This window comes from Rattus norvegicus, chromosome 19 (assembly GCF_021556685.1).
Source record: "Rattus norvegicus strain SHRSP/BbbUtx chromosome 19, alternate assembly SHRSP_T2T, whole genome shotgun sequence".
NCBI classification, from domain to species: domain Eukaryota; kingdom Metazoa; phylum Chordata; class Mammalia; order Rodentia; family Muridae; genus Rattus; species Rattus norvegicus.
Genome location: NC_141552.1, coordinates 54,647,007 through 54,668,673, shown reverse-complemented (window position 1 = coordinate 54,668,673; position 21,667 = coordinate 54,647,007). Strand labels below are relative to the sequence as shown.

At 45.0% G+C, this 21,667-nt stretch overlaps 1 protein-coding gene across 16 annotated transcripts in view; it reads right to left on the bottom strand.

Moving 5' to 3' along the window:
* Znrf1 (zinc and ring finger 1) overlaps positions 1-21,667 on the bottom strand; it is an 84,373-nt gene that overhangs the window by 12,100 nt on the left and 50,606 nt on the right. For 6 of the 16 annotated variants that reach the window (XR_015643502.1, XR_015643501.1, NM_001401079.1 and 3 more), the window contains 1 exon segment: positions 1,072-1,167. Coding sequence is in view for 8 of the 16 variants with exons in the window: in NM_001401079.1 (NP_001388008.1) it covers positions 1,072-1,167 (96 nt within the window). In the remaining 8 variants the exon portion in view is untranslated. 16 annotated transcript variants of the gene reach the window in all.

The following is a 21,667-nucleotide window of genomic DNA, read 5'->3' as shown; positions in this document are numbered from 1 at the left end:
AAGCTCTGTACCAGACGGTCTTGTGTGCAAAGATCGCTCTCCTCATTTCATGGGCCAGAAAACCGAGGCTGTATCAAGCTAAACAATTTGTCTAAGTTATAGTCGGTGAGCGGCAAAGGAAGATTGACCTCTGATCTTTAAACTCCAGAAACTTATCTTTAACACACCAGACAGATCTGGCACTCAACTTTATCCCCAGAAACATGCTGGAGTGTCAAGTGTCACAGAATCCCCCAGACACTATGATTCCATTCCTGCTAGATTCAAACTCAATCCCCACCCCCTCTCTTTTTTGTTTTTGTTTTTGTTTTTGTTTTTGTTTTTTTTTTCAAGACAAAGTTTCTCTGTGTATCCTCTGTCCTGGAGCTCACCCTGCAGACCAGGCTGGCCTTGAACTCAGAGAGATCCATCCACCTGCCTCTGACTCCTAAGTGCTGGATTAAAGGTGTGCTCCATCACTGTCCAGCTCAGACTCAATTCCAACACAGTTCTAAGTAGGAAGCCATGGTGGAACATGGAGACCCTCCTAGTGCTGATCTCCAAAGTAATCTATGGATGGAATTTATTCCTTCCGAATGCGTCACAGGGGTGCTTACTGCTTAACCAGGTGTGTTCACCTGAGCTGCAAAGTGAACAGGAAACGGTCAGGCCCTCAGTTCCCTCTAAGTACCACCAGCACCATGGTTTTCCTTGCCCACAGAGAGATGATATTCTGTCTAGGCCCCTCTTGATGGCTCTTAGAGTGAGTCCATTTGTCTTGGAACCTACCATGGTCAGGGGCATCAGTAGGGGAAAGAATGGCCATGTCTCCCAACCAAAGGCCATTGAAGGCATTGAGCAGCCAAGAGCCTTCTCATCAGAGTAGCTTCTGGCCCAGGACTTGCCTTCTCTGGCGTCTCCTCAGCCACTCCAACTTATAACCAAGGCTCTCAAAACAGAAGGTTTCTCACCACCACACATACAGTGCTGCTAAAAGAAAACAACACAGAGACCCCCCTCACCTGGAGGCTATGCCCCCAGCTGTCCAACTCATCTTGACATCAGGAAGCAGACAAGACAGATAACCCTTACCATTGTAGGACAGGCGAGGTTTGCTCAGACACATTATAAAGTGCATTTCCATCTCATCGGAAGCCACAGACTTGGAACAAATGGGGCACTTGAAACCTAAAAGAGAGGAAACAGCATGAACTATTTTCTCCAAATCCATCGATATATCCACAGTCAATGTAGACACGGCAGAGATCAATTTGTCCTTCTCTCATTGAGACTTTACCTTTCTCCAAGCCGTCAGCTTTCAAGAGGGCACTCTGCCACACACCATTTACCAGAGTTGCTGACTTGACTTTCAATGGGGTCTAGTAGACAAGACTAGGACGTAGCAAGCCAAGGCAGCTGAATAATATTTAAGTATCAGAGCTTAGCACCTTTTGGTCCCTCCCAAGAGAAGAGTCATTACTGACAACTGCTCCTCCATCCCTTGTCTCCTCACCTCCCTACTTAGGTAGCAACTTCATCCTTTGCGCCCTTTGAAACTAAGTCAGCTCTGTCCTTTAAGAAGTATATAGTGAGCAGGGGAGGGGTGGTGTGGGGTGTGGGGATCTCCAGAAGGCTCCTAAATGCTGCTAAGTAAAGCAGTGGTTTTCAATGCTGGGCAGACACAGGCTGTCATAATCTGCCATACTATTCCCAGGGCAACCTGGCCTGTTACACATCAAAGGGTTTCCTCAGCAGAGTAACTCCTCAGTATTGCTAAGTTCTGGTGGAGGATCTTCTGAGTTAATGCAATTAAGCAAAGCTAACTTCTTTTGTTTTAGTGTTTTTCAAGACAGGGTTTTCTGAACAACAGCCCTGGCTGTCCTGGAACTTGCTTTATAGACTAGGCTGGCCTCAAACTCACAGAGATTCACCTGTCTCTGCCTCCTGAGTGCTGAGATTAAAGGCTAGGGCCACCCGGTGGAAAGTTAACACACACACACACACACACACACACACACACACACACACACACACACACACACGCACACGCACACAGAGTTCCCCCCACCCAAGCAGGGTAATGTACTGATGAACAACATGCCCAGTGGTAAGATTGATAAGATAGGTGAATTAATATTTCAATATTTTCCATTTTGTATTATTGAACAGTTTCAAAGAGATCAATTCTTTGCATGCAAATTCTATCACAGATCCAACAACTTTGAAAAGTTATTGATTTGTCTGTATCCATTTGTGCTTATCAGCTTCTTTCTTTGGTGACAATGACTCTACCTGGCCTGGATGTGCCATGCTGCATCGAACTAGTGGTGCAGATTTCACTTCTATTTGTTTTCAGAATATTTATTTTTTTAATTTATGCCTGGGTTCCTTGCATATATGTATGTGTGGCACACACATGCCTGGTTCTCCCGGAAGTCAGAAGGGGCATCAGGTTCCCTGGACTGGAGTTACCGATGGTTGTGAGCCACCATGTGGGAATCATAGCTGGATGCTGTGCAAGAGCAGTAGTGCTACTGAGCCGCCTAGTCCTCTCTCCTCGGCCTACTCCCTGCCCTGGGCCATCTCACTGTGTAGCCCTGGCTCATCTGGAACTTGCTATGTAGATTAGGCTGGCCTCGAACTCACAGATCTGCCTACCTCTGCCTATCCTGCAACATTTTTAAAGAAAGAGATAAAAGGCCAAACTTTCAAATATCCAGTTGTGAGCCTGAAGACAGAGGAGTGCACCCCCCACCCCCAATGTCCCTCACGTGATGCCTTGCTGATCTGTATGGAAAGCTCTGATTGGGGTAAAGTGGCACAGACAGGAAGCAAGTCACATAGGACATCTGCTTGGACTCTTCAAATCTTTTTCTCAATGATAATACAGAAAAGGATCTCTCTGTGTAGCGTTGGCCATCCTGGAACTTGCTGTGTATACCAGGGTAACTTCAAACTCACAGAGATACAGAGATCTGCTCACCTCTGCCTCTGAGTGCTGGGATTAAAGACATGTGCCACCACAGCCAGTATCAATAATGCTACAAGACTAAACAGCTAACAACAGTTGAAGTGGATTCTGTGGCATAACTCCTATCCCCGCCCCACCGCCTGTCCATTTCCTTAAAACTTCTCAGCATCTACATCTTGCCTAAGGCCTTAGAAATAGGACCAATACCTGACCTCCGCATGGTTACAAGTCCATAGAACACCAGAAGACAGAAGAATGGGGTGTGTGGTCCTTAATGTCCTGGTTGACCCAGGCTGCTTATTTTTTAAAGCCAGCTTCTAAATGTGCAGTGTTGTGTACAGTGGGGAGATGAAGAACAACTCTGAGTCTCAGAATAAAGACATTCTCCATTTCTAACCTAAGTCCTTGTGTATTTACAAAAGATTTTCTGTAGTTTCCAACTCAAAGGAGCAAGGTTTCTTAAGAATTTAAATGGCTTAGAGAACACCTGTCTGCTACACTCCCTAAGTTAGCACCTGTGTGTATGTAGGCTGAGGGCTGGGGCCACAGTGGCATGAAGGACCACACAGGTCCCCAGCCCTAGCCTGGCATATACACGGAGGAATTCAAGTCATCTGTTACTAGAACAAGCCTACTCTTCCCATGCTGAGCATTTCCCTAGCATCTCCTGAAAGAGTACAATGACAGTCCTGCCTTCCAGTGTGAGATACTCAGTGAAGAAACGGTCACATTACCACTGAGATACTGGTAACCTGGCCACTCAGCAAGGTCTAAATGGCACTAGACATTTAAATCCTAGGGGACAAAAGGCTGAGATTCTTGGGTTTAGAATCTCTTCATCATACTGAAGGAGGAGCAGGCCCCAGTAAGGCCTTAGAGCAGTGTGAGGTCACATACCGGGACTATGCCGGGTCTTCTTAGGTCTCAGTCTAAAGTACTTTCCATTGAGGAAGAAAAAGTTGGCCATGGGATTTTGAGAAAGAGCTAAGTTGGGAAATAATGCCTCTGACAGACTAAATGCAGTGTGGCAGGAAGAGCCATGTTTTAACTGAAGCAGGGTCTGTGCTCTCCGTGCTATTGCTTTAACTTAAGATATACAGCCCACAAAGTCATTAGGAACCACTCTTACATAAGCAGAGAAGGACAACATGATGGGGTTTTCTAGACCCGAGGCCTTGGCTAATATTATATTCCTCCCTGGCCCTGAGTTTTATTGCTGGAAAAAAATGGAGGAATTCATTGCATGTTTGCAAAGACTGAATGAGATGACAACATCATGAGACCTACAGCAGTGAGTGAGGAGGAAGGAAGGAGAGAACTAAGAAGATAGACTTGCAGACCAAGAAGGGCACTGGTACTTTCCAAACTGCCAATGTGGAAACAGGTCTCCACTTGCAACATGATAATGGGTAAACAGTATTTTGTACTTACTGAGTCATTTCTATAGACAGCTACAATGTTTTCCATGGCTTCTCTTTATAATACAGAGTAGGAACTATCAATAGGCAGGAATTATATTAACTATTTCACAGAAACACAGCGAAAAGCTCGAGTAACTTGTTCAACATTAACAGCTCCAGAAAGAGTCAGTTGCCACTCAGCCAGTCTGACCTGGAGTTAGCACGCTGCTGTACCCGCTGGCTGACAAGCGAGGGGAAGCGTTCAGTAGCAAGCATGACACAGGTACGGGTCTTCAAGTCACTTCAGATTTTCTGCACTGCCCACACCCATGGTTCTAGATAATTCCTAAACATGGATGGTCCTTTTTTCTAGGAATTTCGTTAATGTAGAAGATCAGAATCCAGAATGCAGCACAGTCCTCTTGGCATGGCGCCCGCCCACAGCACTGGTTATAAGATGCTGAGTTTGCTTATTACCTTTCAAATTAAAATAAAGGCAAAAGTAAGAGGGACAGAAAGAAATGGGGAGCTAAGGGGAAGGCTGCTGTCCCTACCTTCTTCCCTGAAAGGCCATCCAGTGAGCAAGATGGGTCCTACCTCTTTACTGCCCCAATCTTTTCTTGTATCTGTCCAGTCTTGATTCAGCACCAACAGCCCTATGGGATGACAAATACTGATATTTATGAACTATTTGAAGGTTAAAACTTCTTGAAAATCCTTATCCCATTTTGGAAGTAAGTCTGTGCCGAATGGAAATCAGTCTTGCAAACCAGAGGTCTGCCAAGGTGGCCAGGCTACATGACTTTCTCACACCTTCTCAGAGGCCTCAGCACTGCAAAAAGCTTTATTTTCCTTCAAGAGAAAAAAATCACAGGTGGTCTCCTCAAGATGCTCCACCATTCTGGAGGTGGGGGCAGCCCAAGCTCCTGGAACTTCTCCCACTTCTTTCCTCAACACTTCTGACTACCATTAGTTACAGCTAGCTGGCTAAGCAACCTGTCTCCTGTGAGCACACTGAGGCAGAGGTTATGGCTTACGGAGCCAGTCCCTTGACCTGTTCTGTTAATGTCTCAAATGAGGAAGGAGTACATTAATGTGCTCTGGCCTGATTCTGTGTTTGGTGGCTCAGCAGTGGTTAAGAGAACTGACTGCTCTTTACAGGTTCAGTTCAATTCCCAGCAATCACACGGTGGCTCACAACCATCTGTAATGAGATCTGATGCCTTCTTCTGGTGTGTCTGCAGACAGCTACAGTATACTCATAAATTAGGTAAATCTTTTAAAAAAGGGTAGTCAACAGAGGACAAAAGACCCAATCATTTCTGATTTCTTCTCCTTCCTAAGCAAAAAGAAACGAAGGGCACACTGGTCTTCCAGAGTCCAGCAGCCTCCTTTCTACAAGTGCACTGTTTAATCGAGAATCCTTTGGGATTTAAGGAAGTCTGCCCTGTGCTAGGTAGAGGGGGCCCACAATGTTAGGTTAGGACCACTGGCAGGGAACCAAGAATGACCTCAAGAAATCTTACTGAGTCATGTGAATTAAAAAGCATATTCATACAAATCAAGTCCAGGACAGCCTAAACAAACAAACAAACAAACAAACAAACAAATCAAACAAAAAAGCATCTTCATGAGGCAAGGTAATGGTGATGGCTGCACCAGAGTAAAGAAGGGGATAACTGGTTCAGAGCGCTCCTGACATCCTCCTCCTGTATAGTCAACAATCTACATCAAGAGTCTCCACGCTTGGCACAGATGTACTTCTTATTTTCCCAAACTGAAACCTTCTCCTTTAAGACCTGATTTCCTGGGCAGGACCAAGAGCTGGCTTCTTGTTGCTCCAGTTTCTCTCCCCACCCTCCTGATGCTCATGCGCTATTTTAATGGCTGCCCCAGTTCTGCCTGTCTTTGGGATCACCTAAAGGTGGAGGAATCAAAAGAAGCACCAGGGTGAAGGGAGCTGCACATCCTGCTGGGGCCTCCTATCTGTGGAAAGCTGGGAGTTCTAAGGGCACCACCCCAATTCTGTTCTGCCAGCCAGTTCCCAGATGCCCGTTTCCTGCCACATCCTGTGATGCTTACTGGAATAAAATAGGACTTAGCTATATGAACTACGTGGGATTTATCACAAACAGGGGACAAAGGTGCCCCAGGGGATGCTCCAAACATTTCTATACAGTTACCACTTTCTTCAAGCACAAAGACACATGCATTTTCTCTCCGCACCCCTCCCTCTCAAAAACCCAGTGCTCAATATATCATCTGATGAACTGAAGTCTGAGTTATGCCTCCTGAAGAACATTCTGGGCATAAAAAAGCCACAGACTTCTTTTTTTTTTTTTTCTTTTTCCTTTTTCTTTTTTTCGGAGCTGGGGACCGAACCCAGGGCCTTGCGATTGCCTACCACTGAGCTAAATCCCCAACCCCCAAGCCACAGACTTCTAATGCTCTTTTCTTTCATCAACTCTCTTCTGCACTTGGCCTCCGCACTTCTTGTCTAGAGCTCAGGAGTAACCCCCACCTGTATGTTTGCATGTGATGAATATTGAGTGCCAACATAAATGGCTGATGGGGTCCCCAGATATTTTGCTAAATACTAATCTTAGGTGTTTCTGGAAGTGTGTTTCCAGAAAAATTGGCCCCAAGCTGGGTTGGTCTACAGAGCAGACTGCCCTCCCCAGTGTAATGGGTCTCATACAGTTAGTCGAGGGCCTGAATACAACACAAAGGAGGAGGAGGTGAGGTTTCTGCTCTTAATGTGCCTGGGCACAGTGGGACACTGGACGTCTGCTGTAGACTGAGACTGATGCTACTATGTTTGCTGCAAACACCACTGGCCATCCTGGTTTCCAGTTTGTAAACATCAGACTATGGGATTTCTCAGCCTCAATAATGTCAATTAATTCCTATAATAAATCTCTTTACATGTACACACCTGCACACATATGTGTGCATAATTTCTGACCATAATATGTGTCCATTAAGATGTCAAATAATAAAACTGACATCACCAAATGCTGGTGAGGATATGGCACAGCTGTAACATGAAAGACGAATGGGACCCAGTTGAGAAAAGGTAGGTGCGTTTTTTTATAAAACAGACCCCAGCCTATGATCAGAGCAATTCCTCTGCCCCATGTCCACCAAGTGAAAGCATGTTTGTAAGTAGATATTTATAAAATTATACGTCATGGCTTTATTAATAACAAGCAATGGAAGAAATCCTTCAGTGGCGGCGGCTAATGACTCCTGACACGTGCAACAAGAGGGACTATTAAAGCTCACCCGGTGAAGGTCACTAGGACACAGAGTGTGGTGTTAATACGTGAACAGATTATGAGAAGAATCAGAACAGTAGTTGTCTCTTGGGGACAGGAGTTGGGACAGAGGTTGGCAGAGAAGGTGACATGAGTGTTTTCCAGGGTAGTGATGATTTTCTACATTAAGAGGAAGGTTTGGGTTATACATGTATACGTGTCTGTCAAATTGCATCAAATATACACCAAATTTAAGATTTTGTTGTTTCAAAATTTTACCTGAATTAAAAAATAACTTGTGGGGTTGGGGATTTAGCTCGGTGGTAGAGCGCTTGCCTAGCAAGGCCCTGGGTTCAGTCCCCAGCTCCGAAAAAAAGAAAAAAAAAAAAGAAAAAATAACTTGTGCCAGGTGTGGTGGTGACTACTATATTCGTGGTACTTAGGAGGTGGAGGTAGGAAGACCAGAATTTTAGGATCATTCTCTGTTATATAGTGAGTTTGAGGCTAGCCTGGGTTATATGAAATACTGTCTCAAAAAAAACAAGAGGAAGAAAATAAAAACTCTAATGAATGACATGCGCTGACACTTGTAAGCTTGGGTGGCTACATTAAAACAAAGTGGGTAGGGGGTTGGGGATTTAGCTCAGTGGTAGAGCGCTTGCCTAGGAAGCGCAAGGCCCTGGGTTCGGTCCCCAGCTCCGAAAAAAAGAACCAAAAAAAAAAAACAAAAAAAAAAAAAAACAAAAAAACCAAAGTGGGTAACTGAGGAGCATAGGCTAAACATCTCTCAGCTTTGAGGTGGGTTGGAGGTTTTCATAATGGAACAGTGGACAGGGTCAGGCAGTGGACTGCAATGTGAGAGGAAGGCAGTGGTGAACTTAGATGTAGACGACTTTCAGGAAAAAGGAGACAGTGAGCAGAGACACTGCTGTTTAAGAAGAACAGGAAGGGCTGGGGGATGGTAGAGCGCATGTTGTGCAAGCATGAGGGCTGCATTCCAGTCCCTGTAAAAAGCCAGGCGGGAAGGTACACACCAGGATCTCATCAAGGGGAAGTAGAGACAGAAGGTTTCCTGGGTCTTCCCAGTCAACCAGTCTAACCAGTTAGTGAACTCCATGGTCAGTAAGAGCCTGTCTCAAAACTGAGGTGAGGAAGTGAGCCAAGAAATTATCTGATATCAACCTCTGGCTGCCACATGTATCCCCCAACGCACACACACGTGTCCTCACACATGCACAGGGATGGACACACATGCACCTACCTCAACAGCAGGAGCAAAGCATCAAGGCACTGAAGACAAAGATGGTGGGGAAGAGTAGAGCACACTGAATCCTCACACAAGTTCAAAGCCCTTTCCTCTGAATACGAGATGTTTTTATTCCTCTAACCCTTAGTGATCGACAGAGGAAATCCCACCATCTGCTAGTTTCCAGGTATTAAAAGGCAGGCAATCTGGGGTCAACTTAATTCTTTTTCTTTTGTAAATAATTTGTTCATTTGGCTTGAACCTGGAAAGGCTTTTCCTTTCACCATTATGAGTTCAGAAGTGTTGTCAGGATGTGCACAGGTGTGTCTCCCATCAGTTTTTCCTTTCTTTCAGTAGGCAGGCACGAGTCTGTCCGTCTGTGTCTGTCTTTCTTTCTTTTTTAAGATTTATTTATTTTTATTTATATAAGTACACTGTCACTCTCTTCAGACACACCAGAAGAGGGCCTCAGATCCCATTACAGATGGTTGTGAGCCACCATGTGGTTGCTGGGGAATTGAACTCAGGACCTCTGGAAGAGCAGGTAGTGCTCTTAACCGCTGAGCCATACACCGGCCCAAGTCTTTCTTTAGATGGGTTTTCTATCCTTCCTTCCATTATTTCCCTAGTGGTAAGACCTGATTGTACTGCTTACTCATTCCTGGTTTTCAGTGCAGAGTAGTACTGAATTTGCGTATTCCTCTTGAAGTTAAGGGTAGGTTTGAAATACTCCTTAGGCAATGAATTGTTGAGTCCACTCTCACAACCAAGCAGATTTCAAGAGTCAGTCAGAGTGTATGATTCACCAGGCTAACTTACAATACAGCAGTCAACAGGGAGACGAAGCTTCTGTCAGCTTGGGTGCCTGAGTAACAACTGCCACGAGTGGGCAGCACCCGGCTCTTGACTGGCACTGCATATGACAACCCAGAAGACAATAAACGTGTTGCGCTTAGCTCCTGAGCTCACAGGGCTGTTTACTGTACACAGCCTAGTCCGAGCCTACCCTGACTGATACAGTGTCTCCTTTAGTATTCCCAGGGCTTGTAGCTGACTCTCTCTTCCTCTACAGCTTCTTTTAGCCCACCACCCCCGAGGCAGTCTACTGTCCTCTGGGCTCTGCCTGCGTGCTCTGAGCTTCTTGCTTGGCTCAAGTAAGTAAATAGATGGCACTGGAGTCGAGATGCATATCTATCCCAGAATCCTGTGTGCTCAGGTATTCCTATTCCTCCGTATGTGTACATAGTTAGCACAGTATGGAGGCTCCCCACTCCTATACTCTCATCACTTACGAGGCTGAAGTAGGATTGCTCCAAGTTCAGAACCAGCCTGGGCTACATATTGGGTTCTATGGCAGCCTGGTTACAGTGATGCCTTCCTTTAACACCAAAACAAACCAGTAATGATCTACACCTCTGTCATCTGCCACGTCTGCATCAGATGTTGACATATCATGTCTAGTTATTTTCTGTTAAGATTCCCAATTTTTATCTACTGTACAATTCTCTCAGAAGTAATCTGCATTCTCTACTCTAAGCTGACTATATTCCAAGCCTGACTAATTTGCTATTCTGGACTCTACACTAGACTGAGGGAAAGAGCCTGACCTGGAGCCAGGAAAACAAACAACAAACTAAACCCCTAAAACAGATTTTGCAGGTACTTCCCAGGTGGCCTGTAAGCCGCTCAGGAGTATTTTAGAGCACTGTATGGACAATACTCCATGTCCAGTATTGCTTTAAGGCCCAAATATAAAACTTGTGAGTGCTCTATGAAGGCAAGGCAGTATAACGGTGGGTGGTTGATCTTATGAACTGTATCTAGTACTGCTTACTTACGCCAGGTGGGAGGGGCTTGCAGCTGGTAAATCCTCCTATTTGAGGAAACTTACAAATTTTTCATGTGAAAATAGATAAATGAAACTGGGCAGCAGTGGCACAGGCCTTTAATCCTAACATTTGGAAGGCAGAGGCAGGTAGATTTCTGTGATTTCAAGGCTAGCCTGGTCTACCAAGCTAGTTCTAGGACACTCAGGGCTAAACAGAGAAATCCTGTCTTGAAAACCTAAACTAACAAACAAAATAGAAAGAAAGAAAAGAGAAAAGTGAAAATGAGGCTGGAGAGATGGTTTAAGGTGTAAAAGCTCTTGCTGTACAGACCTGATGTCCTGGGTTCTAGTTCCAAATCCTGCGGAGGAGAGAGAACTTACTCCTAAAAGTTGACCTCTGACCTCCATGTATGTGCCATGGCATGTGTGTACATGTAAATAAAACTTATTTTTTAAATGAATTTTATCTATATTATATTATGGGCTGATGTCACCACTTGTATAAGGCAGTATCACCAGCCTTCAGCACAGGAGGAAAAATTATGAGGACTATGTGGCATACAACAATTTTTTTTTTTTAAAGATAGGGTCTCTTTATTATTATGTAGCCCTGGCTATCTTGGAACTCACTCTGTAGACCAGGATAGCCTTGAACTCAGAAATCCACCTGCCTCTGGCTCCTGAGTACTGAGATTAAAGGCACGCACAACACACCAGACCATACAATAATTTTTTGAGTTTTAAATTTTGAGATGTCTATGCAATGAACTTGTAAAATGTGAATTTAGATAAGTTACAGACTCAATCACGTATCCAGTAGTTATTCTTGTTCACTTGCTGCAAATCAGAACAGGTTCAGTGACGGTAACTACAGCTGGAAGTGAGGGGACAGTATACACAGCGGTACCTGGGAGCTCCAACCCATCCTGCTACATGGCAAGTCTAGGCTGTCACAGCAGCATTCCAGTCACATGAAGACCAAGAAAGGCACCAGCTAACGCAGGAGCTCGGGTTGGCCACTGTTTCCTGTCTCTCCTTGTAACCCATTTCCTCAAGGAGGAAGAAGGGCTACTTAGCAGGAAAGGACAGTAGCTGGGGACAAGAACATGGTGACCCAAGCCTGATCAATACAGGACAATGAAACCTTAGCCTGAGCGTGAGGTCAGGTCTCCAATGACTGGCAAAGATGAACAATGACTTACCACTTCCTGTTACCTGGCTACCATGCTTGGACAAGTTTACAGGCCTCCTAACCATCACATATAAAATGTGTAAGGTCTCCAGAGGGAGCATTTCGCTTGCATTTTGGAGATGTCTTATTTAAAGGATGGGCCATCTGTTGAAAGAGGGAGATTGTCCAGTATCTAGAGGATCAAGCCAGGATTTCCTCTAGTTCCCAGACACCAAGGATTACCTAAAAGCTAGGCAATTACGATGGATAAATCTAGCTATGACATGCTTATTGAGCCGAGTACTGTGTTCTACTTCACCTCACTCGCCATGCCCGTTCCAGCCAACACCGTGACACGGCTCTGCTCCTGGTACCCAACAATCCTCATCACTGCTAGTGTGGTTTCTAGTCTCTGGACAATGCCAAAGAATACTGTTCAAGATAAGCTCCCTGACTTGTTCCACATGACATAAGTCAAGGGAATTAAATCCAAACCAGAACTGGGAGTGGTGCACACTTCTGAGTTTGATGTCTGTCTGGTCTAGAGAGTGACTTAGTTCTAGGACAGCCAAAGCCAGCTACACATAACTCTTGGAAACACTTGTTTGAAAACATCAAACCAAAACCAAAACCAAAACCAAGCAAGGGGGTAAAAAGCTAGTCTCTGTGTAAATGGTGCAATTATCACCCCAATGACCTGTGGGTCTCGTCTGTTTAAGAGAAGAAGAGCTTTACTTCCTGCAGCCTCAGGGGGCACGGTGCTGCAGCCAGGCATGGCTGTGTAAACTGAGCCTCATTTACATCCTTAGCAAACCTCCCAAAGAAAAGACTGGTCTTGGAGCTGCCTTGTGGCAGGCTTTCTTCTCCACTGGATAGAGGTTGTTTATTGATAGAGCTAAAGATCCCAATATTCAATTAACTTCCCTCCCGAAAAGATGCCATGTGTGTCCTGGGGATCCTGGAGAGCAGTCAGCACCTCTAAGCCGTCTTCCAGCTCCCATGTTTCCTTTTTTTAATAAGGGAAATGAAGGTGGAGAGGGAAAGAAGAAGAGATGGGAAAGGGGGGACAAAGGGAGGGGTAATGACGGGAAAGAATGAGCATGAATATGTTTGGAGAAGAAAAGATCAGTTAAGAAAGAGACGGGGTGGGGGCTGGAGAGATGGCTCAGCGGTTAAGAGCGCCCGACCGCTCTTCCAGAGGTCATGAGTTCAATTCCCAGCAACCACATGGTGGCTCACAACCATCTGTAAAGAGATCTGATGCCCTCTTCTGGTGTATCTGAAGACAGCTACAGTGTACTTATATATAATAAATAAATAAATAAATAAATAAATAAATAAATAAATAAATAAATAAAAAAAAAGAAAGAGACGGGGTGGGGATGGAGCTGGGGGAGGGCCTGGAGAGATGGCTCAGGGGTTAGGAGCTCTTACTGCTCTTCCAGAGGTCCTGAGTTCAATTCCCAACAACCACAGGGTGGCTCACAACCATCTGGAATGGGATCTGATGCTCTCTTCTGGTGTTGCTGGTGTACTTATATAGAATAAATAAATAGATCTTTTTTTTAAAAGAGAGACAAGGGAGAAAAAAATAATACCAAGAATCAATACTGGACTTATTTCTGGGTTTCTAAAGGCACTGTCCACACCATTAGATGATTAGAATTTTTCAGTGACGAGAGAAAATGCTTGAACATATTACCAGGCTGTAATTACTATACTATTGGATTTATTGGCAAATCGCCATGATTCTGAAATACACGTGACTGCTCATATAGAATAAAGCTATTTGTTTTCACTGTGCAACTTAACATCTGTGAATACCACTGGTCCTGGCCTCCACCCTGCTGGACACACTCATTATAGCCCCAGATTATAGAACATATATTCCCGTGTTCCCTTCTCAGAAATTACCAGCTGAAGCATGGGCCCTACACATAGAAACAACAATGGAGGATGGAGGAGGGAGGAAGTGTCAGCGTCACAGCCTTACTGCTTTTCTGTCACCCAGAGCTAGATGGAAACATCCTAGTGTTTTCTAAGGTACTGACCAAAGAGTCAAAAGGAATTTCTTAGAGAGTCCTTGGGTAGAGCACAAACAAAAAGAATCTCCGATTCCAAGACTCCTAAAACAGCACATGATCTCTACCAAGGCACGCAAGGCTCAGAATTCGACTGTTTTCCCTCTGCCTCAGATAACTTAACTCTGTTGGATAAGAATGAGGAAGTCGAGGATGGGAACAAGGAGGCTGGAGGAAGACTCCAACATGGTAGTGGGAACAAGAGGCTACCTCATAAATCTTTCTTGTAATGACAGAGCCAAGGCTAAGAAAGTCAAGGACCTCCTCCTGATAGCTTGCAATCTGTAACAGGACGTTACCTCACAGACAAGCACAAGTCAGTGGACAAAATACTGTGTCCGCATGCAGCCTGTGTACTGGACTTTCCCTCATAAATGCTTATGAAATGAGGACCACGAACTGCAAACTCCTTCTCCACTTTGACATTTTGCCTTGAGGACTATTTTTATATTGATTTTAACATTTCCTCATTTCCAGTCAGCACACCAATTTCCCAGAAGATTGGCTTCAGGAACATAAATATTGACAAATACTGCTTATTGAAATGTGTGGCAAGAATTAAAAAGCACGCATTCAGACAGAACAGAACAGGAAAACAGATCAGACTCAGCACCAGCCCTCTCACGCTTTCTCTGCTCAGGAGAAATGACGCCAACACCAGGGCGCATCACCTCCCAAACCTGACGATGCCTGCCTTTTACTGCAGTGCTCTGGAGGCAGAGGCAAGTTCCAGGCCAGCCAGGGCTACAGAGTGAGACCTTGTCTCAGAAAAGAAAACAAAACAGAGTAACTGGGATTCTTTGATCCTGCTAAAAATTATCTGGACTATTGTGTCAGTTTGGGTTGCTATAACTAAATACTGTGGCCTGGGTAGCAGAGCAAATATTTATTTCTCACAGTTCTATTGACTTTCAAGTCCAAGATGCAAGGTGCTAGCAGATGAAGTGTTTTATTCCTGGCTTGCAGGCAACAGCCTTCTTGTTGTGTCCTAACATGGTAGAGGGTGCTGGTGACTGTGTCTCTTCTAAGAGCACAACTCCACCATCAAGACTCTACTGTAACAACCTTATCTAAAGCTAAACACCTCCCACAGACCCTACCTTCTATACCACACACCAGAGAGGATGGGACTCCACCCAGGAGTTGGTTGGAGCATTATCTTTCCACCCACAGAGTACATTATGTTCTCTAAGTACCGATGAAAACATAACTGCTGGCCACACTCAGGGTGGGCAATTAATCGGTCAGTCTGTCCATTCACATTTACTCTATATTGAACGGTAAGGATATACAGCAAAGATAAACTCTTGGTGAATAATTGGGTGCCTTTAGGGAGAGAACAGAAATGGCCACAGGACACATTCTGTGATTGTGGCGCCTTCAGTGTCGGGTTTCTCGAGTGAATATACCTTATACACAGATTCTTGGGACTCTTGGGAGGGGCTCAGGATTCGTCAGTTTCTAGAAGCACTATACCAAGTTCTCAGAGAACTGTGTGAAGAAGGACCATGTACTGTTGCACAGAGCTGAGCAACTGTGGGTATGGAACTTGCTGCGGGAGTCTACTCCTCAGTTCCAGCAACTGCTGAAACCAGGGTGAGGGTTAAAGTAGGACGGGGAAGTGTGCGCGCCGCAGAATGTCAGTTAAGAGCCCACTGTCTGCAGACTGCTTCCTGCCTCAGATAACAATCGCCTGTGCCTGTGTACAGATCGCTAGCAGGCTGTGGTGTGTGTGTGAAGGGAACTGACGCGGTTGGTCCCTGGGCAGGCTGAACCAACCCCATTAGGTTAGAACAACCTGCAGCTTCTCACTCTTCCTGTCAACAAGAGCAGGTGGAGGGCCCTTCTAGAGGTGCCCAGAGTCGCAGCCAGCAGAGGTGACCTAAGCTTACTACTCTTAATGGGCTGGCAAGGGTCCCAGCAGCCATTTTCTGTGCAATAAAGACTATTTTTGGAAGTAGAAAGGGGGAAGGGGGAGGGGAGAAGATATAGGTATCAAACCCAGAGCCTTATGTATTGAAAATGATCCTCCATTGGGCTAAATCCCCAGCCTGACAATCTCCATAGCTCCTTTGGCAGCCTAATAAATATCTTCTTAGAAAAATCTCTATTATGGAAATCTTAAAAAAAAATAGAATGAGTTTCCAAATACTAGTCACCTACCTTCAAGAACGACTAAATCAGGGTCAGTCCCATCTCATTCTTCCCTGAGGATACATGTCTTGGTTTGCTAGGTCAATTCTGGTTATAGTTTGTTATCCTAGTGTAATCAACAGCTCTCTCCTTTAGTCTTAGATGTGTCTGAATTTTGATGGCAAGTTTTACACTCTTCACCATAGCTACTTCCCCTGCCCCAGATTATTTTGAAGCAAATTCTAGACATAAGTTCACCATAAATGTTTCATTAAACTTAGGACAATGTGTTCTTCCTTCTAAATAGTCATGCTGTGGCTTTTCTTGTCTCCCAGCAGGAAGGAGAGAGACAGGCAGATTCAGTGCATGTGGACTCTTGACACCCATCCTGTGGCCTGGCTGCCTGGCTCCAGCTTATGGACAAGACTGGCACAGACAGACAAAAGCCAAGTGTGTGCCCAGAGGAGCATGCGCCACTCTGCCCTCTGCCACTGTACCTATTGCCTCCACACAGATTCAGAAACAAGGTGCAAACTCAGGACAGGAGAATGAATCTCTATAATTAACTGAAGGAACAGAAGGCATTTGAACAGTTCAAGTAGATCAAAACAGTACACTCTACAAGAGAAAAAAATTCCCAGCCCTTTTCTCTACTCTCTGGAGGATATCACGGCAAAACTCCAGATCTAGGGTGAAGCTGGGACATCTGAAGCAAACTACCATACAGTAAAACATGGAGAAACGGGACATAGTAACATCTGAGTCCTTTGAAGAGGTCCCACAAAGTTCACTGGTCTATATGACCAAGAAACCTCACTTCTGGGTTATTTCTTAGACACAGAGGATGTTTGTCACAGCTCATTGTAGGGCAACCCAGAACAGCACCATGGAAGACCATGGTAGGTACAACAGAGAACATGCACACTGTGAGACAGTGTAAGGTAAGAGTCCCTCCACACCCATCAAAAAGCAGACACAAAGAATGGACTAAATATACATACAGTGGCAGATCTATAAACAAAGAAGGCCAAGGAACCCAAACACACACACACACAAAGGAAAGAATTGGTAGAGTTAAAAAATATATATGTATACATACACATACACACACAACTATTTTAAGACTTAGGGGCTGGAGAGATGACACAGTGGTTAAGAGCACTGGCTGCTCTTCCAGAGGACCTGGGTTTGATACCCAGCACCTGAATGGCAGCTCACAGCCATTTCTAATTCCAGTTCCAGGGCCTCTGAAACCCTCTTCTGGTGTCTGTGGGCCCTGAAGCCATTTCCTCAGCTTCCTTGATTTAAAAAAATGCTTTCTTTTACCCAAAAAGATAGAATCTGAGGGGTCGGGTCAGGAGGACTGAAAAAAGCTGCCTCACTTCCTCCTATAAGTCACAGAAAGGAGGTCTTACTGCAGTTCACACGTGGCAATGGTATGACTGGTAGCTTATGTGTCAGTCACTGGACTCATCATAGCTTCTGCGTCTCAATGTAAAATAGAGGAACTCAAACAGAGACCCTCAGCCCTCTTCACAGCAATCCCTCCCATCAGAGAGGGTGGGACTGCTGCCCACTGGGCCACCTATTCCAGTTAAGGGACTCCATTTTGTTTACATTTCTAACCCATAGGAAGGCAATCCAAAGCTGCTTCCTGTTTTAACACTTCCCTGGCTGCAGGAGAGCATGTGTTTACATATCCTGAAGTATGGCTGATCCCAATGGTCTGGTACACAAGTCTCGAGCAAGCAGACACTCAGTCTAGGTCTGTTTTCTCCACTCCACTGTAGCTTACTGCATGCCAGACTCTGGGAAAGACACTGAACAGTACACAGGGAGGAAAGCTGCTTTACAGCTCTTGACAGGGGACAGAACAATAAAATAGGCAAAAGCACGCGTCATAGCACGCATTATGGTAGGACCAGGACATGGAGTGGGACTACACTGAACTTTGGGGCTAGGATGGCGATAATATCAGGTAAGACACTGTTAGAAAGACGGGAAGTCTAAAGAAAGCCACTCCGGCCTTGAGTTGGCCAGTTAACTAGATGAGTTCTAATGTGGCTGCCTCAGAAAGGAATGACATCATCATCTAATACAATCATATACCTACCAACAGCTGCAGAGTGTAACAACGTCCTCAGTACTGTTCTTACTCTCACATACTACACTCCCAGAACTCCTGACACCCCTCATTTAGTGCTGGAGTCTATGCCTCTTACCCTTGGGCTTGAGTGGGCTTGAACTATTTGGACCTAGTATAGCAGAAAAGCCATGCTGTATGAGAGAGCAACATACAAAGGATATGGCTGCTGCTCAGCTCATCAGAGCCTTCCCTTCACAATTAGCCATCACATTGGAAGGAAACTAGACCACACAGAGAACATGGGTTGACAAGCCTTGCACAAGCCTGCTGAGAGCCAGGCATGTGAGTGAATGAATCATCCATCTTAGTTACTCTTCTACTGCTGTGATAAGACATCATGACCAAGGCACCGTATAGAAGTTTATTTGAAGCTCACAGTTTCAGAGGTAGTGTTCACGACCATCATGGCAGGGAGTGTGGCAGCAGGCAGGCATAGGGATGGAGAAGTAGCTGAGAGCTGAGATCCTGACTCATAAGCAAGAGGCAGAGGGAGCTAAATGGGAATGTGTGGGCTTTTGAAACCTCAAAGTTCCCCCTAGAGACACACCTCCAACAAGGCCACGCCCCCTGATCCTTACAAACAATTCCACCAACTGGGGGCCAGGCATTCAAATATATGAACCTATAGAGGGTGGGACATTCTCATTCAAACCTCACACCATCCAAATAGCGCCTTTAGATTCTCAGCTGAGAATCCTACCATGCTGCTCCTACCATGCCCACAGAATAAACGGTTGTTAGACCATGAAGGTTTAGGCTCGTTTGCTCTGCAGTTGCATTATAAGAACATATGGATAAAGCATAGTTCATTCACAGAATGGAAACTGTTGCAGCAGGCTAACAAAGGTCTCCAGCACTACACTACAAGATGCTTGCTGGCCCCCCCCAAACAATGCTCAGTGAAGAAGGCAGACTTACAGGCATAAACTGGTTTTATTCATTTTCAGTACAAAAAATAATCAGGCAGATCAAGGCAGGGCAGAAATTATCCGATGGGGCAGTGACAGGGAAAGGGCATGACGCAGGTCCTAGGATACAGGGACTCATCAGGATATATATTTACAGACTGGAGAGAAGGCTCAGTTCATAAAGTGGACCCAAGTTTGGATTCCTAACACCATGTAAATAGCTGGTGCAGGAACACATGCCTATAATCCCAGTTCTGGGGAGGTGGAGGCAGGAAGCTCCCTGAAACTCACTGTCTAGCCAGCCTGAACTGGCTGAATTGATGAGCTCCAGATTCAGGGAGACCCTGTCTCAAAAATAAGGTAGGGAGTCAATCTCTGACCTAATGTACACATGAGCATGCCCACACCCACACCGTACATGCAAAGATGTACACTTCTGATAGACTCCTAGTACTTAGGTTTTTGTTTGTCTTGATACAGAGACCTACTCTGTAGTCCCGGCTGGTATAAAACTTACTATGCAGATTAGACTGGTCTTGAACTCACAGAGGTCTACTTGCCTTTGTTGGGACTAAAGATGTACAATCATGACCCTGAGTTTGGATCCCCAGCAATCATACAAAAATATGGGATCATGAGTCTGTAACCCCAGCATTCGGAGGGGACAAAGAAGTAGAGAACAGCAGACTTCCAGAGCTTGCTGGTCAATGTCCATCAAACCTAGAGGAATCAATGAACTCCAGGTTCGGTAAGAGACACAAGTCTCAAAAATTAAAATGAAGAGCAATTGAGAAAGATACCCAACACTAAACTCTTTTACACAAACACACACACACACACACACACAGAGAGAGAGAGAGAGAGAGAGAGACACACACACATACACACACACACACACACACACACACACACACACACACAGGTGCACACAGAGCGGACTGACCACTCTGGCAGATCCTGAAAGCTTGTTGTAGAGCAGTTCAGGAGCTGCTGCTATTCACAGGTGGTGTCAATGGAAAGAACCAGGCTTCACTGCACCGCCAACCCCTGGCAAACATGAAGGTCTCTCCTATGCTATTGAGGTCCTGGGCTGGTGCCCAATGGGCCATCTGGTTGACTTGACTGAACAATTATTTATTCTGATTACTGAGCTTTTTGGCATCTACTAATAACATGTGCCAAGCACAGTAGCAAAGTACATAGGTCAGCGTAGAAAGATGATGGCAGGTGTTGTGCCTATAGCAACAGTATTCACTTGGGAGACTGAGGCAGGAGGATCACAAGTTTTAGGCTAACAAGGCTATATGGCCAGATTGTGTCCAAGTCAGAGGAATGGAGTTCGGACAGGGTCAGCAGATGCATTCCAGTTTGTGCTTTAAGACAGAGAAAACCCACTGCTGGTTTTCATGAAGATGTAATCCTGGATGAACAGGTTGCTAAGACAAGGGAAGAAGATGATGGCTCAGTTTAGTCATACTAAATTTGGGGACTCTGACCAAAAAAAAAAAAAAAAAAAAAAAAAAAAAAAAAAAAAGCTCACTCATTTGTTGTAAGAGGTAAAAACTAGAAGGGAAGACATGGACTGCAGTTATGAATCAGGCTAAACAGTGAAACAAAACGAATGTGTGGCGGGAGCAGATCGATAAGCCAGCCTAGTCTGAGCAGCTAAGGCAGTGCTCAACCTTCCCAACACTGCGACCCTTTGGTACAGTTCCTCATGCTGTGGTGACCTCCAATCATAACATTATTTTAACTGCAAAGCTGGAGAAATGGCTCAGCAGTTAAGAGCACTGGCAGCTGCTCTCCCAGAGGACCCAGGGTTCAATTCCCAGCACCCAAATAGCAACTCAGAACTGTCTGTAACTCCAAGATCTGACATCTTCACACAGACATATGAGCAAGTGAAACACCGATGCACATAAAACAGAATAAATAAAAATTTAATTATTTTCGCTGCTACTTCATAAACATAGTTTGCGCTGGGTCTCAGTTCTTAAGACCATTGGGAAAAAGTGTTCCCAATGGTCATGACTCACCAGATGAGAACCTCTGAGCTAAGCTAAAGGTATCATTCCCGGTCCACACTGCCCACAGCCCACAGTCCACACACACTGGGTGCTCATTCTTTCCTCATCCTTCCATTCCTAGCATGGTTCAAATTAAGTTAGCTCTTGGAGAAGGAAATCAATTAACTCTATTGATATCTAGAAATCATTGTTTCTAGATATCTCAGAGCCCAATGATTCTCTTCAGATACTAGCTTGTTTCCACCTATTTGCTGAATGAACTCGGGGGAAGAAGGCAGGGAAAAGCCCCATCTTTCTCAGTGCACTATTAGAACACAAATAATAAAAGGGTGAAGCAGCTGTAGGCAGCACATTTTCCCCAAAGATACAAATGCTTAGTAAGTAAGGGAGAAGAGCACAGCATGAAAAGGTGAAAAGGGAGGCTCACCCTCTGGCTGTGTCCAGGAGACCAAGCCTGCTGCTGGACTGCAGAATTACATTTTGTACACTGGCAAGAAGATAGGCTATTGCTACAGAAGCA